This window comes from Natator depressus, chromosome 16 (genome assembly GCF_965152275.1).
Source record: "Natator depressus isolate rNatDep1 chromosome 16, rNatDep2.hap1, whole genome shotgun sequence".
Taxonomy (NCBI): Eukaryota; Metazoa; Chordata; order Testudines; family Cheloniidae; genus Natator; species Natator depressus.
The window spans coordinates 8,860,325-8,877,654 of NC_134249.1; the positions used below are offsets into that span (position 1 = coordinate 8,860,325).

At 50.1% G+C, this 17,330-nt stretch overlaps 1 protein-coding gene across 1 annotated transcript in view; it reads right to left on the reverse strand.

Annotated features, from left to right (window-relative positions):
- Nucleotides 1–4,886, reverse strand: part of NIBAN2 (niban apoptosis regulator 2) — a 95,993-nt gene extending 91,107 nt beyond the window's left edge. Inside the window, exon 1 of the mRNA XM_074973503.1 lies at nucleotides 4,651–4,886. Coding sequence (XP_074829604.1) covers nucleotides 4,651–4,705 — 55 coding nt within the window. The 5' untranslated portion in view covers nucleotides 4,706–4,886. The remainder of the gene's footprint in view (nucleotides 1–4,650) is intronic.
- Nucleotides 4,887–17,330: the final 12,444 nt, after the last annotated feature.

The window sequence follows — 17,330 nt, forward strand, 5'->3', positions numbered from 1 at the left end:
ATGGTAGGGACAGGCCCTTATTCCAAACCAGCCGAGTGAACTAGACGCAGCGCAGCGAGCCCACGCTAGCTGTCCCAGCTAGAGCAAACCTATTCCACGTGACTTGCTCCCTCCAGCCATTGCCGGATCAGTGCAAAATGGGTCCCTAACCAGGGGACCAGTCACTCCCTCCAGACCCTGTTCTGCCCCCCACACCCCAACTTTTCATAGGTCTGTATGCTCCATGAGGCCTTCCAGTTTTCTCCCCACCCGCCCGCCCCAGACTTTGGAGACCAACATGAGGAAAGCAAACTTCTCCCTACCCCACAGAATTTTTCTGAACTGACACCCGTCCCTAACCCTGCAGATCCCAGCAGATCCCTGCAGATCTCCTAAGGCGGCCGGGGGGGGGGGGTGCAGGGGGGAAGAGCGTCATGGGTGTAGCAAAGGTGCTTTAATAGTGTGTTTGTTGGAACTGTAAATGTCTAGAAGGGTGCACAAGCCTTAGGGAGCACCTGCTATTCTGAACAGCATGGCCACTGCATGAAACGTTGCTTGCCTCTTTATAATAAAATAAAAAGAGCTCTTGATTGCATCCAGGAGCACAGGGATCAGGTGGACAGAGCAGTACTCAGACTAGGACCTGCTCGAGCAAGTCACTTCACCTCTCTGTGCCTCTCATGGTCTGTCCCAGCCATTTAAAAGCTCTGAGGCAGGGAGCGTGTTGTGTTTCTACAGTGCCTAGCAGAGTGGGGCGGCTAGGTGCTACCGTGCCTTAGGGGGCCAGGCATGGCTGAGCTTGTGCGGCCCTATGCGCCACCCGAGGGAGTCCATCTAAAGCAACAGATTTTGTACATCGCGTCTGATCAGTGCCCAGATTTCAGGGACCATGCTCGGTGTCAATAGACATAATTGGAAAAACCCAGGAAGCGGGAAATGGAGAGCATACGGGGGCCCTGCCATCTGTCTAGCAGAGTCACAGCTTCAAGCACCTGTCTGTAGATCAGAGAACGAGTTAATGGCACCCATTAACTGCGTCCAGCCTAACAAGGGCCCCCCGTCCCATTTCCGCCCATCCTCACAATGTTGATAGGTCAGGGCATCTCCCAGGCAGACAGAGAAAGAATGGTGGCGGATGGGGGGCACCCGGAGCCCCTGGCAGCATTCAGGCACGAATGCAGGACCCTGGTATGAGGGGCGAAGCGGGGGGACTGAGGGCACCAAGAACCCAAGGGGGGAGATTGAGGGACCCCAGCATGAGGGAAGGGCTGGGGTTGCAGGGAGTCCCTGAAACAGAGGGAGATGGAAGAGCGGCATGCAGGGAGATCAGCCAACAGTAGCAATACAGAGTTACCCCTTGTTCAGGGAACAGAAGACCCCAGGCATGAAGTTACAGGTAAGGAGGGCTAGGAGAGCATGTTGGGATTGAGGGGAAGGGCCACCTGAATCAGCCACACCTTCAGTTAGCTCTGGTGCTGCTGCAGTGGCCTGCGTGAGGTTGGGGCCCCGCTGGGCTAGGCACTGCCCAAGCAGGCCGTGACACTCCCTGCCCTGGTGGGCTGACGCAGTCTAGGAGACTCCAAAGCGCGCCAGGGTGGGAGAGAAGAACCCGGCTAACATCAGCCAAGAGGGGCCGGCTTCACCAGCCACACTGAAGTGCTGCTCCCCCTCCTCCACCCCGCAGACAGGAACGCGGCGACTATTCTGGCAGCTTCCAGGGCATTCCCTCTGTTACGCCAGCACCACTGCACCTGCACCGGTAGGAGCCCTAGCTCAGCCGAGTCCCCAGCATTAACACCACCACGACGTTCCCAAGCGCTACCTGGAGCAAGCTGGAGAAGCAAACAGGGGTAGCTTGTACTGATCACTGGGAAGTTAGTTTCCACTAGATCCCTGGAGCTTGTGCTCCTCTAGTCATGCTAAAGAGCAGAGGGCAGGAATCTCTTAGCTGGCCTTGGCACTACATTTGATGAGCCATTTAGATCTTGTGTCTACACTGGGGAGAGCTTGGAAATGGCTTATCCTGCACTGGGGCATCTCCATCAGTCTTGTAAATGAGGGGTGTGCTGGTCCAGGAGGGGCTCAGGCATTTTAACCACTGCAATGAGTTGCAAGACAGCAGAAGATTGTGGCCCATGAACACTTCTGAGGAGCTCATTAATAGAGCATTAAGAAGTAATTATGGCAGCAATTACTATAGGCTAGGAAGTTTGGGACCTTCAGGTCAAAGCAGTGATCCAATTATACACCCTCCCCAAACAAATATTTCCATAGTCATTGTTGCTAGCAACCCCCAAGATTACCCAAGAGATAGGAGGAAACTCCCCACCCCCACCCCGTTACTTTGCTCATCTGACAGCAAGTTGTGCCTTCTCTGTGTCATCATAGCCAGTCATCCCCCCACACCACTCCCCAATTTGTGTAGGTCTTTAACACAATAGGGGAAGGTCCAGATTTTAAAGATAAGGAAAAACATGTTTTAAGGCTGTTTGCTCAATGCTAGGTAGTACAATGGAGTCTTGATCCTCTAGGCACTACTTAATACAAGTAGTGCTTTAAGTTAGCAAGAGGACACAGCAATAGGTTTAGGAGCTAAAACTCCTAAACCTACTGTCCATTTAAAAAAAAGAAAAGGGTGGGGGAAGCCAGATAATCTCCTTTCCTGCAAAGAGACCAGGCTAATAAAATAAACCTTACTCACTCCTTGGTTTTAACAATCTAACGTGTCATTTGTACTATAGGACATTTTAGAAGCGTTCGTTTTAAACCCGACAGCGTCCCTTTAAATGGTGTTTGGTCTACATGAAATTCCATGATTCATGGAGCTGAATAGGAAACTTTACCGTACATTACAGTAAGTGACAAGTCATAATTCCTTTGGCATTCAGCAATGCAACAACATTAGTCATGTTGCAAACCCCTGATATTAAGGCAGCTGCAATACGCTGTTCCTCTGGCATTTTAATTGTAGCTTTGTGTGAAGTGCCCACTTCATTGGAGATGGGGAGGGGGGGGCAGAGCCGAGCCATAGTTTGCTCCAGGGAGCGAGGAAACTAATTCACCTCTGAAGGTCTAAAGTTTCCAAGGCATCTTGCAAAAAGAAAAGGAGTACTTGTGGCACCTTAGAGACTAACCAATTTATTTTAGCATAAGCTTTTGTGAGCTACAGCTCACTTCATCGGATCTTCCTGATTCTCCAGCGTAAGAAGTTGGTTAGGTCTCATGCCATCAAAGCCACATCTCCTACTGCAACCTGATTTGTGAAGTCTGGGGGTCCCAAGCAAGGCTGATGTTCAGAGTAGTAGCTAAGTGCTTAATAGCTCCTTCAAAGAGCCTCTGAAGTAATTGTAATTGAAGCCTATGTAAGGAAGGGACAGAGGTCAAGTCCCGCAACTCAGAGGCCCTTGGAAGCTCAGATGCCTGCGTCATAAATTATGAGATGTCCCAAGCAACGAGGGCGAAACAGAGGCCAAGTCACAGTGCTCAGTGGCAGAGTGACCCCACTTACAAGGGTCAATCAAGTAACTGCAGGCACCAATTAGCCCCCCAACCTTCCCCATCCTCAGTGCAGTCAGATGCCATCTCCTTGGACAAAAAAGCGACTGTCTGGAAGCCACAGTCCCATGCTTAGAAAAGCTATTCCAAGCAGGACTAATCAGCCATCCCGATCCCCAAGTCCAAGAGGAATCTTTAGGCCAAACACGTCAGACTGAGAGACCCACAACATCAAGAGTAAATACAGGGCAATGCAATCAATAGCTCCATTGTCACCTCTCTAGACTCCAACGCCCTACATTTCAGTGGCAGGATGGCCTGGAGCCCTGTCTGCATTAAAAGGCAAACCCATTGCTGGCACTAATCCAGATCCGGGACCCTATCCCCACAGGCAGAGCCCTATGCCCCCCCGCAGGACCAGGGCCCAATGGGTCCCCCTCGAACCACTGCTGAACATGGTTTAACAGCTCATGTGGACGGGACAAAACTTCTACTCGTCATCCTTAGAGAGAGATCTGTTCCCCTTCCCTCCCCCTGCCCACAGGCCCAGCAGAAGCCCCGGCCATAGGAGAGCTCTCCTGAAGCAAATCACCTCGTCCTGCGGCCAACACAAACATCCACCACACAAGACAAGCCTTTCAGGGGGAGGCAGACAGGCGGACACCTTATTTCCCCATTCCCCGCCCTCCTTAGGGGAGAGGCTGCTCCCAGCTCTGCAAAGGAGGAGAGAGAGACCCAGAGTTGCAACGTGGAACTTAAAAAAAAAAAAAAAAAAAAAGCGTTAAGGCATTAAAATATGATCCCCTTGTCGGGAGGGAAACGAAATCCAGATTGAGAGGATCCCCCCCCGGGGGGGGGGGCTGTTTGGGAGAAGGGGGGGTTCCTCCCACCCCCTTCGCACCATGATTTAGTAAAGGAGTGGGACAGAGAAAAGCTTGGGAACTCAGATATTGTCCCCATCACGCTAGTTACACGGGGGGGGGGGGGGGGGGCAGGGAGAGAAGCAAACAACGAAGAAACTTTTCCTCCAGCGAGAATCGGCTCCGTTTTACACACCCCTCCGGAGAGCGAGGGGGAAAGACGCTGATTTCCCCCCGCCCCGCCCCCCGAAGCGGACTATGGCTCCTGGACACTGACCGGCCCCAGCCGGGGGTGGGGGGGGGGCAACCCCCTTACCTGAGATATAGTGGCGCCGGCTCTCATCCAGGTGAGTGGAGATAACATCGCCCATGACGGCCCGGGGCGCGATTACAATCCAGGGGCTGGATGGCGGGGACCCGGCGGGGGGGGCGCGGGGAAAGCTCACCCCCCAGGGAGGTTTGCGATTCAAAAGCGGGGTCGCCTTCCTCCGGGCCGGGCCGCAGCGGCGGGTCTGCTCCCAGTCCTCGGGCAGGAAACCAGCCTCTCTCCTCCCAGCCGAGGGAAGCCCTGGGCGGGTCGGAGAGGGAGAAGGAGACACTCCTGCCTACGTACAGCCCGCCCCGGGACACACCCTAGGAGCCGGGGCCGCGATTTCCCTCTTCCCACGCCGGGGGCAGTTCAAACCTCTCCCCCGCGGTCTGGGGGAGGGGTTAACACCCCCGCCGGGGGGTTGCGTTGCTTTTCCGGGGCCTTCTCCGGCAAGAACGTGGGAACCCCAACCAAAAAAAAGTCTCCCCCCCTTGATTAATTATTGCCCCGGCCTGTGCTAACCACCAGCCCCCCTGCACCCAGCCCACACGTGGCCGCTAGGCACTTTCCGTCTCCAGAGCTGGACCCCACGATCAGGCCCCTGCAGCAGAAGGTGATTCCCCCTGCAGCTAAACAAAGGGCTTTTCTCTCACACCTAGTGCGGGGGGGGGGGGGCTGTTCTTTCTTGCCCCCGGATCAGAGCTCCCACCCCCACTCCCCATCAGAGCTCCTTGATGTGCCTTCCTGCTGCAGGGACAAGCTCTAACTCTCAGGCAGTGAAACCAGCTGCTTGTTGGCACCTGGCTCGGTTTCTGACATTGCTTCACAGGGGATTGCAACATTCACCCAGCCCTTTATACCCCTCTGACGCTGCCCAAGTCATCATAAACCCCAGCCTTGATCCTTCTCTGGAGCCAAGGTGTGTCTCACCCGTGAGTGGGGAGGACAGGACCCAGGGCCTGAACGTACCAGTCGGAGGTGGCTTTTCTTTGCCCCCTTTCCCCACTGTCTCTAGCCTGTCTGATCCTCTGCTGCTTGTCACAGTACAGCAAATTTGGGACGTTCAGCAAGGTTCAGTGCGAACTGTGCAAAATAAAACCTCTCTTCTGACTTATCATAGAATCATAGAATATCAGGGTTGGAAGGGACCTGAGGGTGCCATCTAGTCCAACCCCCTGCTCAAAGCAGGACCAATCCCCAACTAAATCATCCCAGCCAGGGCTTTGTCAAGCCTGACCTTAAAAATATCGAAGGAAAGAGATTCCACCACCCTAGGTAACGCATTCCAGTGTTTCACCACCCTCCTAGTGAAAAAGTTTTTCCTAACATCCAACCTAAACCTCCCCCACTGCAACTTGAGACCATTACTCCTTGTTCTGTCATCTGGTACCACTGAGAACAGTCTAGAGCCATCCTCTTTGGAACCCCCTTTCAGGTAGTTGAAAGCAGCTATCAACTCCCCCCTCATTCTTCTCTTCCACAGACTAAACAACTTCTCTCAGCATCTCCTCATAAGTCATGTGTTCCAGTTCCCTAATCATTTTTGTTGGCCTCCGCTGGACTCTTTCCAATTTTTCCACATCCTTCTTGTAGTGTGGGGCCCAAAACTGGACACAGTACTCCAGATGAGGCCTCACCAATGTCAAATAGAGGGGAACGATCACGTCCCTCGATCTGCTGGCAATGCCCCTACGTATACATCCCAAAATGCCATTGGCCTTCTTGGCAACAAGGGCACACTGTTGACTCATATCCAGCTTCTCGTCCACTGTAACCCCTAGGTCCTTTTCTGCCGACCTGCTGCCGAGCCATTCGGTCCCTAGTCTGTAGCGGTGCATGGGATTCTTCCGTCCTAAGTGCAGGACTCTGCACTTGTCCTTGTTGAACCTCATCAGATTTCTTTTGGCCCAATCCTCTAATTTGTCTAGGGCTCTCTGTATCCTATCCCTACCCTCCAGTGTATCTACCTCTCCTCCCAGTTTAGTGTCATCTGCAAACTTGCTGAGGGTGCAATCCACACCATCCTACAGATCATTTATGAAGATATTGAACAAAACCGGCCCCAGGACCAACCCTTGGGGCACTCCACTCGATACCGGCTGCCAACTAGACATGGAGCCATTGATCACTACCCGTTGAGCCTGACAATCTAGCCAACTTTCTATCCACCCTATAGTCCATTCATCCAGCCCAGACTTCTTTAACTTGCTGGCAAGAATACTGTGGGAGACCATGTCAAAAGCTTTGCTAAAGTCAAGGAACAACACGTCCACTGCTTTCCCCTCATCCACAGACCCAGTTATTTCGTCATAAAAGGCAATTAGATTAGTCAGGCATGACTTGCTCTTGGTGAATCCATGTTGACTGTTCCTGATCACTTTCCTCTCCTCTAAGTGCTTCAGAATCGATTCCTTGAGGACCTGCTCCATGATTTTTCCAGGGACTGAGGTGAGGCTGACTGGCCTGTAGTTCCCAGGATCCTCCTTCTTCCCTTTTTTAAAGATGAGCACTACATTAGCCTTTTTCCAGTCGTCCAGGACCTCCCCCGATCGCCATGAGTTTTCAAAGATAATGGCCAATGGCTCTGCAATCACATCCGCTAACTCCTTTAGCATTCTCAGATGCAGCGCATCCGGCCCCATGGACTTGTGCACATCCAGCTTTTCTAAATAGTCCCGAACCACTTCTTTCTCTACAGAGGGCTGGTCCCCTCCTCCCCATGCTGTGCTGCCCAGTGCAGTAGTCTGCGAGCTGACCTTGTTCGTGAAGACAGAGGCAAAAAAAAGCATTGAGTACATTAGCTTTTTCCACATCCTCTGTCACGAGGTTGCGTCCCTCATTCAGTAAGGGGCCCACGCTTTCCTTGACTTTCTTCTTGTTGCTAACATACCTGAAGAAACCCTTCTTGTTACTCTTAACATCTCTTGCTAGCTGCAACTCCAGGTGTGGTTTGGCCTTCCTGATTTCACTCCTGCATGCCCGAGCAATATTTTTATACTTCACCCTGGTCATTTGTCCAATCTTCCACTTCTTGTAAGCTTCTTTTTTGTGTTTAGGATCAGCAAGGATTTCACTGTTAAGCCAAGCTGGTCGCCTGCCATATTTACTATTCTTTCTACACATCGGGATGGTTTGTCCCTGTAACCTCAATAAGGATTCTTTAAAATATAGCCAGCTCTCCTGGACTCCTATCCCCCTCATGTTATTCTCCCAGGGGATCCTGCCCATCAGTTCCCTGAGGGAGTCGAAGTCTGCTTTTCTGAAGTCCAGGGTCTGTATTCTGCTGCTCTCCTTTCTTCCCTGTGTCAGGATCCTGAACTCGACCATCTCATGGTCACTGCCTCCCAGGTTCCCATCCACTTTTGCTTCCCCTACTAATTCTTCTCGGTTTGTGAGCAGCAGGTCAGCAGGTCAAGAAGAGCTCTTGGATGCTCAGAACAGGAAGCAGCTTGAAAGCCCTGGCGGGGGGGGGGTCCCCGCACCCACAAAGCAGACACAGCCTGGGCAGTGATAGCGTGGGCTTGATCGCCTGCACCCAACACATGCAGCTGCACTTGGATCGAGAGGCAGCGTCTGTAGGGGCCCGAGGGTTGGTCTGGACTGGGGAAATTGGTGTCATTACACCCGTGCAAGCCCATCAATGCAGACACGCTGCACTGGGCTAGCCCCTCCGCACTGGGGAGTCACACTGGGCTTATTTCATTGGGGCACCCCCCGCCCTCTGCGGCTATATGCAGGGCCTCAGTTACAGGCCATGGCCGCTGTGATCAGGCTGCCTAACAGGGCTGTCAGGTGGGGTGGGGGCTGAGGTGCTCTCAAGGGCGCTGGGTGCCCAGGGCCTTCCCACGGATGGCAGTGGGGCTGGACAGAAAAGCTCCTCCTCCCTCTGCCAGACCTGAAGCGGAGAGGCCCCAGATTTTGCCCTCGGCTGCAGTCCCATTCAGCTGCTGTGGTGCCGTACTACCAGGGTGGAAACAGCCCTCACTGTTTCCCCCTTTTGCAGGAAGATGGAGCTGACACAATGGCCCTTGGCACAGAGAGCAGCGGGGGCCATGCACAGGGGAGGAGGGAGAGGTGTGGCCAGGGAGCTCTGGGCCTTGGCTGCTGGAAAGTCCTGTGGGGAGCCTTGCTTGGTGGCAGCCATAAGGCAGAGTAACCCATGAGGCTGCTCTAGCTAGTTCAGGGAACCGCTCTGCTCCTCCAGACTGCAGGACGCATCACACACAGGTCTTTGCCTCCCTGGGCTGGGCTCAGCTTGACCGATGCCCAGACTTCGGGCCCGGGGCTCGGATCCTCACAGGTATTCACATACCCACGTCCCGTTTAAATTAATGGGTGTTAGGATTTGGGCCAGGGTGTCTTAGTGTATATGAGAAAGAGTGAGTCTGAATGGCTCAAGGACAGTGCTGTGAGACCTGAATCTTTTCCTGAGGGTACTGCTTGCCTCCCAAGGCAAGGAGGTGGGGGGTGTCCTGTGGCCTGCATCATGACTGCTCTGTGTACAAAGCATCCTGTTTATCCCATCTGAAATAGTTTTTCTTGGCATACTGAGCTCAGAAAAATTCCTCAGGAGTCTGCCAGCCTCAGGGCGGGGGCAGCTCCTTGCTGCCCCCACCTCTCTGCTCTGGGAACAGAGCTGCCCAAACACACGTGTCCTCACCGCCTGGGTGTGGGTAAACAGCACCCGCCCAAAACACGCATGCGCGCGCACACACACACGTTATGCAAGGCAGGGCTGCAGGCCTGCTCATCCCATGCTAAAACACGCCACACTGGGTGGGGAGGGCAAACCCCTGCAAGAGGGCAGAACCGGGCAGTCTGCTGCTTCTGGGAGACCTGCTGGTTTGCTCTGGGAGATCTGTGGCCTCCGTTGGCTTCAGAACCCTCAGCCTGACATAAGGCCGAGTGCTTTCGGCACGGGGATTCAGTCTGGACCCTATACGCTGCCCCCACCCCTTCGGAGCCATTGTCTCTGTTTGAAATAACATAGCTGAGTATACAGAAGAGGAGGGCCCCCCTTGCTAAAGATTTACCATCCCTCCAGAGAACTGGTAATAGAGGTGTGACGCCACACCCGTCTGTGCGAGGGTCACTGCCAGAGGGGACCCAACCTCCAGATCTTAATGCATGATCCCAGTGACAGAGGGGCAGTAGATGAGGGGGCACTGACCACTTTCAACCGCACCTGCCACCCTGGCATGGCAGCACTAATCCTGCTCGGTTCAGAGGGGAGATTCGGGTGGGGTGGGGGGGAAGGTGGAGAGCGAGCCCAGCTGCCCACCCCACACTCACGCAGCAGTGGCAGCCCCTGTCCCAAGGGGCTTGTCATGGGGTCACAGTGCTACTCAGGTGTGGCCCTGGAGGTAGTGAGTGAGTGGCATGGAGTAGGGAGTCAGGCCCAGACCTGCGGGACAGAGGCATCACACATACACCTAAAGGTCACTGCAGGGAGCAGTTCTCTCCCCTCCCCTGTCCCTTATTAGGTCCACCGCTGTATGAGCCTCTATGGATTGAGCAAAAAGACTCAGCACTGCTGGCCAAAGCTGTTGCAAGCTCATCGACCTCTCTGCAGCCCAGCCACCACTAGAGGGGGACAGGGAGCTGGCACGAGTGGGTGTGGCTTACAGATGCAAAAGATTCCACCCGCCAAGTCGTCAAGTCAAATTGGAGCATGTTCAGCGATGCCCCGCAGCTGTAGCGGTCTGGCAGCTGGTTGCTGGCCCATCTGAAAGGGGTTAGTAGCCAAGGTACCTCAAAATCCAGCCTCGCATTTGCCACTAACTGCCTGTCTTCATTGCCAGGCTCAGCAGAGAGGCCAGTGGGCGAATGGGCCACAGAAATGGAGCCTCGTTCTCACGCGAGAGCGTGTCTCTGGGTGGGGTGGATGGAGTTAGCAGTGCCACACTGGTGTGGGACTTCAGACTCCACCACCACCAAGCCCACGCTTTCCACCAGCCGTAGCATGTCGTCACAGCCCCAGAGCATTGGCTGACATGTTGCTCGCATTGGCCAAGCAGACTCAGCTTGATCCCCACCCGCGTTTAGCAGCGCTTCTTTATTCCTCATGTAATGGATGCACCTGGGCAGGTCAGCTGTCGGGACTGAACTCAGGATCTCAAAGCAGGAGCCAGGACTACTTGAGCTAAAGATCCTGGCCCACTACCAGATGTATTAATCTCTATAGGTGGTCTAGACACTAGAGCAGAGGTTCTCAAACTGGGGGTCGGGACCCCTCCGGGGGTCCCGAGGTTATTACATGGGGGGGTCGCGAGCTGTCAGCCTCCACCGCAAACCCCGCTTTGCCTCTAGCATTTATAATGGTGTTAAATATATAAAAAAGTTTTTAATTTATTGGGTGGCAGGGGTCGTACTCAGAGGCTTGCTATGTGAAAGGGGTCACCAGTACAAAAGTTTGAGAACCACTGCACTAGAGGGTGACACAGAGCCATTCCATGTTAGCCTCGTCTTTCTGGCCCTTCTGTAATGATGGTTGTTAGATGCCAACCCCCCCCAAGGCTGCTGCCTACTGTGATGAGGCTGCATGTCCAGGCCATGTTTCCAAATCGAGCAGACTCTCTCTGCAGCACATGGTCACTGACTCAGCTGGCACTCACATGCGGATGATGACTCAGGATCACGTTGGAGTGCAGTGCCCCCCTGCCATTCCCCAGCCATGCTCCTCCTGACACAAGGTTGCAAAGAACAGAATTTCCAGCTGAGCTTATTTGAAAGTCTGGTTCTGATTGTGATGGATGCTCAGCAGAGCTGCGGGGGGAGCCAGACTTTTGATTTGGGGGGAAATCTTATGATTGCAAAATTTGTTTGGGCTCAATCTGAATGCAACCAAAAGATTTAGAAATTTCCTACGAAACAAAATTTCCCCAAAGCCCTTAATTTCGGGTCAAGCAAAAGGTGTTATATATATTATATAAAATCAAAACATGTTGTTTCAATTTTTATATTTTAAAAGTTTTCAAAATAGAAAAGAATTTGCAAAAATGAAAAGTCATCCCACACAACCGACCAAAATCAAAACGCTCCGTTCCACAAAATGTCCAAGCGGAACATTTCATCCTTGGCAAAATGCTTGTTTGCCATTTTTTTCTCCCAAAACAATTTTTTAAAAAAAAATCAGCACGTTCTCGTGGGATGTTTCAGTTTTGAGGAAACAGTGTTTTCTGATGGCAAAATGTCCATCAGAACATTTTCATCCAGCTGCTGTCTCACACTCAGTCCCTGGAAATCTGACCAGGAGTTCTTCGGAAAAGCTCATCACAAATGACTAAGAATTTGCTTACAACTGTGTATGGAGCAATCACAATTCATGTCTGGGTCACAAAGGTCACGGCATTAGAGTTAAGCTTTTGGACAACCCGTGGGTGAGAAAGGGCTCTGCCTGTCACTGATCAATCAAGATTAGGGCTGTCGATTAATCGCAGTTAACTCACGCGATTAACTCCGAAAAATGAACTGCGATTTAAAAAATTAATCTCAATTAATCGCACTGTTAATGGAATACCAATTGAAATTTATTAAATATTTTTGGATTTTTTTTCTATATTTTCAAATATATTGATTTTTATTACAGCACAGAATACAAAGTGTACAGTGCTCACTTTATATTATTTTTATCACAAATACTTGCACGGTAAAAATGATTAAAAAAAATAGTATTTTTCAATTCACCTTATACAAGTACTGTAGTGCAATCTCTTTATCGTGAAAGTGTAACTTACAAATGTAGTTCTTTTTTGTTACATAACTGCTCTCAAAAACAAAAAAAAATGCAAAACTTTAGAGCCTACAAGTCCACTCAGTCCTACTTGTTATTCAGCCAATTGCTCAGACAAACAAGTTTGTTTACATTTACAGGAGATAATGCCGCCTGCTTATTATTTACAATGTCACCTGAAAGTGAGAACAGGCGTTTGCATGGCACTTTTGTAGCTGGCGTGGCAAGGTATTTACGTGCCAGATATGCTAAACATTCATATGCCCCTTCATGCTTTGGCCACCATTCCAGAGGACATGCTTCCATGCTGATGATGCTTGTTAAAAAAATAATGCATTAATTAAATTTCTGACTGAACTCCTTGGGGGAGAATTGTACGTCAGCTGCTCTGTTTCACTCGCATTCTGTCGTATATTTCGTGTTACAGCAGTCTCGGATGACGGCCCAGCACATGTTCATTTTAAGAACACGTTCACAGCAGACTTGACAAAACGCAAAGAAGGCACCAAATGTGAGATTTCTAAGGATCGCTACAGCACTCGACCCAAGGTTTAAAAATCTGAAATGCCTTCCAAAATCTGAGGGGGACGAAGTGTGGAGAATGCTTTCAGATGTCTTAAAAGAGCAACACTCCGATGCAGAAACTACAGAACCTGAACCAGCAAAAAAGAAAATCAACCTTCTGCTGATGGCATCTGACTCAGATGATGAAAATGAACCTGCGTCGGTCCGCTCTGCTTTGGATCATTATCGAGCAGAGCCTGTCATCAGCATGGAATGGTGGCGGAAGCATGAAGGGACATATGAATCTTTAGCGCATCTGGCGTGTAAATATCTTGCGATGCCAGCTACAACACTGCCATGTGAACACCTGTTCTGACTTTCAGGTAACTTTGTAAAATAGACGTGGGCAGCATTATCTTGGTTAAATTTTAACCAAACTTGGTTGTCTGAGCGATTGGCTGAAGTAGGACTGAGTGGACTTGTAGGTTCTAAATTTTTCCATTGTTTTATTTTTGAATGCAGTTATTTTTTGTACATAATTCTACATTTGTAAGTTCAACTTTCATGATAAAGAGATTACACCTACAGTACTTGTATTTGGGGAATTGAAATATACTGTTTCTTTTGTTTTTTACAATGCAAATATTTGTAAACAAAAATAAATATAAAGTGAGCACTGTACACATTGTATTCTGTGTTGTAATTGAAATTAATAGATTTGAAAATGTAGAAAATATCCAAAACTATTTCAATAAATGGTATTCTGTTATTGTTTAACAGTGCGATTAATCTCGATTAATTTTTTTAATTGTCCAATTAATTGCGATTATTTTTTTAATCACTTGACAGCCCTAATCAAGATGCACAGATGCTGAACTCGAATAGCTTGTTCTTCCTAGTTCCAGCCCCCATCCCCATTTCTTTCTGTTTCCCCCACTCATTCTAAAATTAATAAAGCTTGTTGAAAATTAATTGTTTTTTTTCTGCTGGAATTTTAAAAAAAAATCCATTTGTTTTATTAAAAACATTGATGTTCAGGTTCCCCCCCACCCTTTTTCTCTCCCAATTTTCTCCCTTCCTCCTTTAAAAATGAAGAGGGAAAAGAGAAAAAAAAGAGGGGGTGGGGGGGACACTTTGACCAAAACAAAACTTTTCATTTGGAATAAAAATGTCCTTTTCCATCCAAAACTATTGAGTAGCTCTATAAAGTAGATGGTTACTCGAGGAATGTGGGGTTTTTTATTTGGCCTGCACAAAGAACAATAATCGTAACAGTTACTAATATAATCTCTCCCTTGTGTGTACTGCACAAATACCTGTAACAACCTTAGTTGCATGCTTGACATTAAAATAGAGAATCACAGTTCTGCAGTGAAGAGCAGCCTGATCTGTCTCCCCTTGACTCCAGCGGGCTTTGGGCCGGGCTCTGTATGCATAATATACAAGGCAGATGTGGACAGCGTTTGTACAGCACCTAGCCCGGGGGGGGTCCCTGTATTGCTAGGCACTGCTGCAATACAAATCAGAATAATTATTCAACAGAAGCCTCATGGTTAGAGAGTTTATAGCCAGATTTGGGCAGATAGGCTCTGCTCCAGCAAAGCCCTGAAGCATGTGCTTAACGTTAAGCAGGCGAGTTGTCCCGTTGAGTTGAGTGGGCCTACTCATGTGCTTTGGGCTAAGCATGCCCTTCAGTGCTTTGCTGGCGTGGGGTCTCTCTGGCAATGCAGATTGTTCCCTATTGTCAGGGCTGGAAAAAGTGACCTCCCACTTGCTAGCCTGAGGACCAAACGCAAACCCAGGTGGAAAGAAAGCCAGCGCAACTGTAATCCACCCTCCTCCTGGGGGTGGTGCTCTGTCCCAGCCAGCGGCACTGAGACCCCTTAGAGAGAGTTCAGTGAGTCTGCTCTGCAGCCTTAGCTAAGAGCCATCTGGCTTTTAGCTCATGTATTTAACTCTAGAGGTCCCAGGTTCGATCCCACCCGCCGACAACCGGGGTCCGTTGGTGTTACAAGTGGGGGCTCGTCTGGGATTTGAACTGGGAAGTCTCTGAAGCTCCGAAGGCGCTTCCTCAGCTAGGGGAAGTATGTAACCCCCACACCTCCTGGTACTATCAAGTGGCACCAAGACCACGTAGAAAGAGTTAAATGAGTTTGCTCTACAGCCTTAGCTAAGGGCCGTATGGCTTTTAGCTCATGCAGTAGAGGCTCATGCATTTAGCTCCAGAGGTCCCAGGTTCGATCCCACCTGCTGATGACTGGGCTCTGTCGGTGTTACACAACCTCCAAGACCACGCCCCTTACAGTGTAAAGGCATAAAGCAGTTAACGGTGGACCAAGTCAGTGGAAAGATAGGTATCAGGTTGGGCCCAGACATAGTTGCTGTATTTGATTGTGACATGCTGTCATTCAACAGCAACAGTGAAAACTCCCAAGGCCCTGGTTAGTTTTCTCTGCTGCAGCCAGCTTGGCATAGGCATGAGTGGTGCGACAACCTGTCTGCAGGCTCAGGAAGACATCACCCAGTTTACACATTGCTGACTTTTTCAGGGTTCTCATTACTCTCGGAAGGGGCTGGAAAGGAAGGACACCCGGGGATGTTTTTAATTGGCTCTGCAAAGACTTACCCCCATGGGTAACTTTACTCATGTGACCTGAACAACTCTGGTGACCTAACTTACTCCTGGGTGTCTTTTCAGAAGGGACACTGACATCCCTGCACTATAACAGAGAACGGAGAACGTTAAGGGGGGTTATTCAACCCTTGTATGGTTTGGCCGGGCCCCAGTCCTGGACTATGTACTTTTGGGACATGAACCAACTGAGTTGTAGACAGTTCATTGTCTTTTCACTGACCTCAGTGGGCTTTGGATCAGGCCCTCAGTTTCCAGTTTATTTAAAGACAATGAAGATAAGGATTTTAAAAATTACACTGCAATAAAGAGTCTAATCATCACAGCTAATTACACATAGGCGCAAATCACTAAATAAATGTAAGTATCTCTTATCTGTTAGAGCTGATTGAATTATCTGTTGTGTAAATTTTATCCTATGAATTTGGGCATTTTCCCTTTGGCTAATTGATTTGCAGACAAATGATTTCATGAGTTCAGCCAGCTGCCAAGGGCCGTGGATATCATGGGGAGGAATGTACAAGAGTCCACAATTCAGCAACGCACTCTAAGCACATGCTTAATTTGAGGCATTTGCTGAAATCCATTCCGATTCAGCAAAACACTTAACTTTGACACATGCTTCAGTCCCATTGAAGTCAATTACATGCTTCAGTGCTTTCCTGAATCGGGGCCTAAATACCTATGGTAGGTTAGACAGATGCTCAAAAGAGAGTCAGCAAATAATGCGTGACACGTTTTTCATTGTCACTTGTCAAATACAATAATAAATGTGGTCACAAAGAGAGCAGCTCAGCTCTCCATCTTAAGTGTTTCAACTGGGTTGACCTTGAAGGTAGGTACCACCTGCCCCTTACATCTGCTAGTCACAGATGTACGAACACTCCTTTTCCGGAGTGAAGACCTGGCCTACCTTTTTGAAGAGCATCTAGAACATTGAGCCCTCCCGTTGCAGCTGGGGTCTCTGGGGGTATATCTTCACAGCAGTCAGAGGTGTGATCGAGGCACGGATAGACAGACCTGCACCAGCACAGCTAAAAATAACAGCGAGGACCCGGCTGTGTGCGTATCAGCACTGGCTAGCAACAGGAGTACATACCAAGGGTCCCCAGTGAGCTTACACAGCCCACACTGAAGCCGGTGGGGCTGCATATTCACTGCTATTTTTAGCTTTGCTCACATGGTTAAAGCTAGGGCAGGTAGGGCTCCTGCTGCTGCAATCACACCTTGATTAGACAGACCCTGGGAGCTACTGGAGTAAAAATAATAGTCATCCTACCCCTGAGAGTTTGCAGGATCAGGATTTTCTTTAGTAAATATTTATTTCCCTCCCTCTGACATTCTAACAAATCCACAGCATTTTCCTCTAACTCTAATTGACCTCAGGCGGTAATGATCTGTTTTCACAGCGACCAAGATCAACAAAGAAATCTTATCAATTAGACTGAAGAATGTGCAGAGAATTCAAAGAAGGGGACTGGCCGTCTGGTATGCTTTGGGCCCGCTCCATGGGAGCGCAAGGCCCTGCCCACGCAAGGCTTTGTAGCTGCCTCGAAAACAGTTTTCAAATGCCCTGACAGCCAAACCTGGCTGAATGCGGCCGTGCTCCGCCCAGCCACAAATGATGGGACTGCCACCTGCAGAAATGGGGCTGGATGCTCCAGGAAGGGGGGGCTCAGAGCTGGCTCCCCAGCAAGGGTTCTACCAGCACAGAGGTTGTAAAGAAAACCAAGCCTTGCCCACAGAGCATGTGGAACCTGTGCCAGTGACAGGTGCATTAGGAAACAGTTCCCAAGCAAAGTGCTGCCCAGGTGCAGA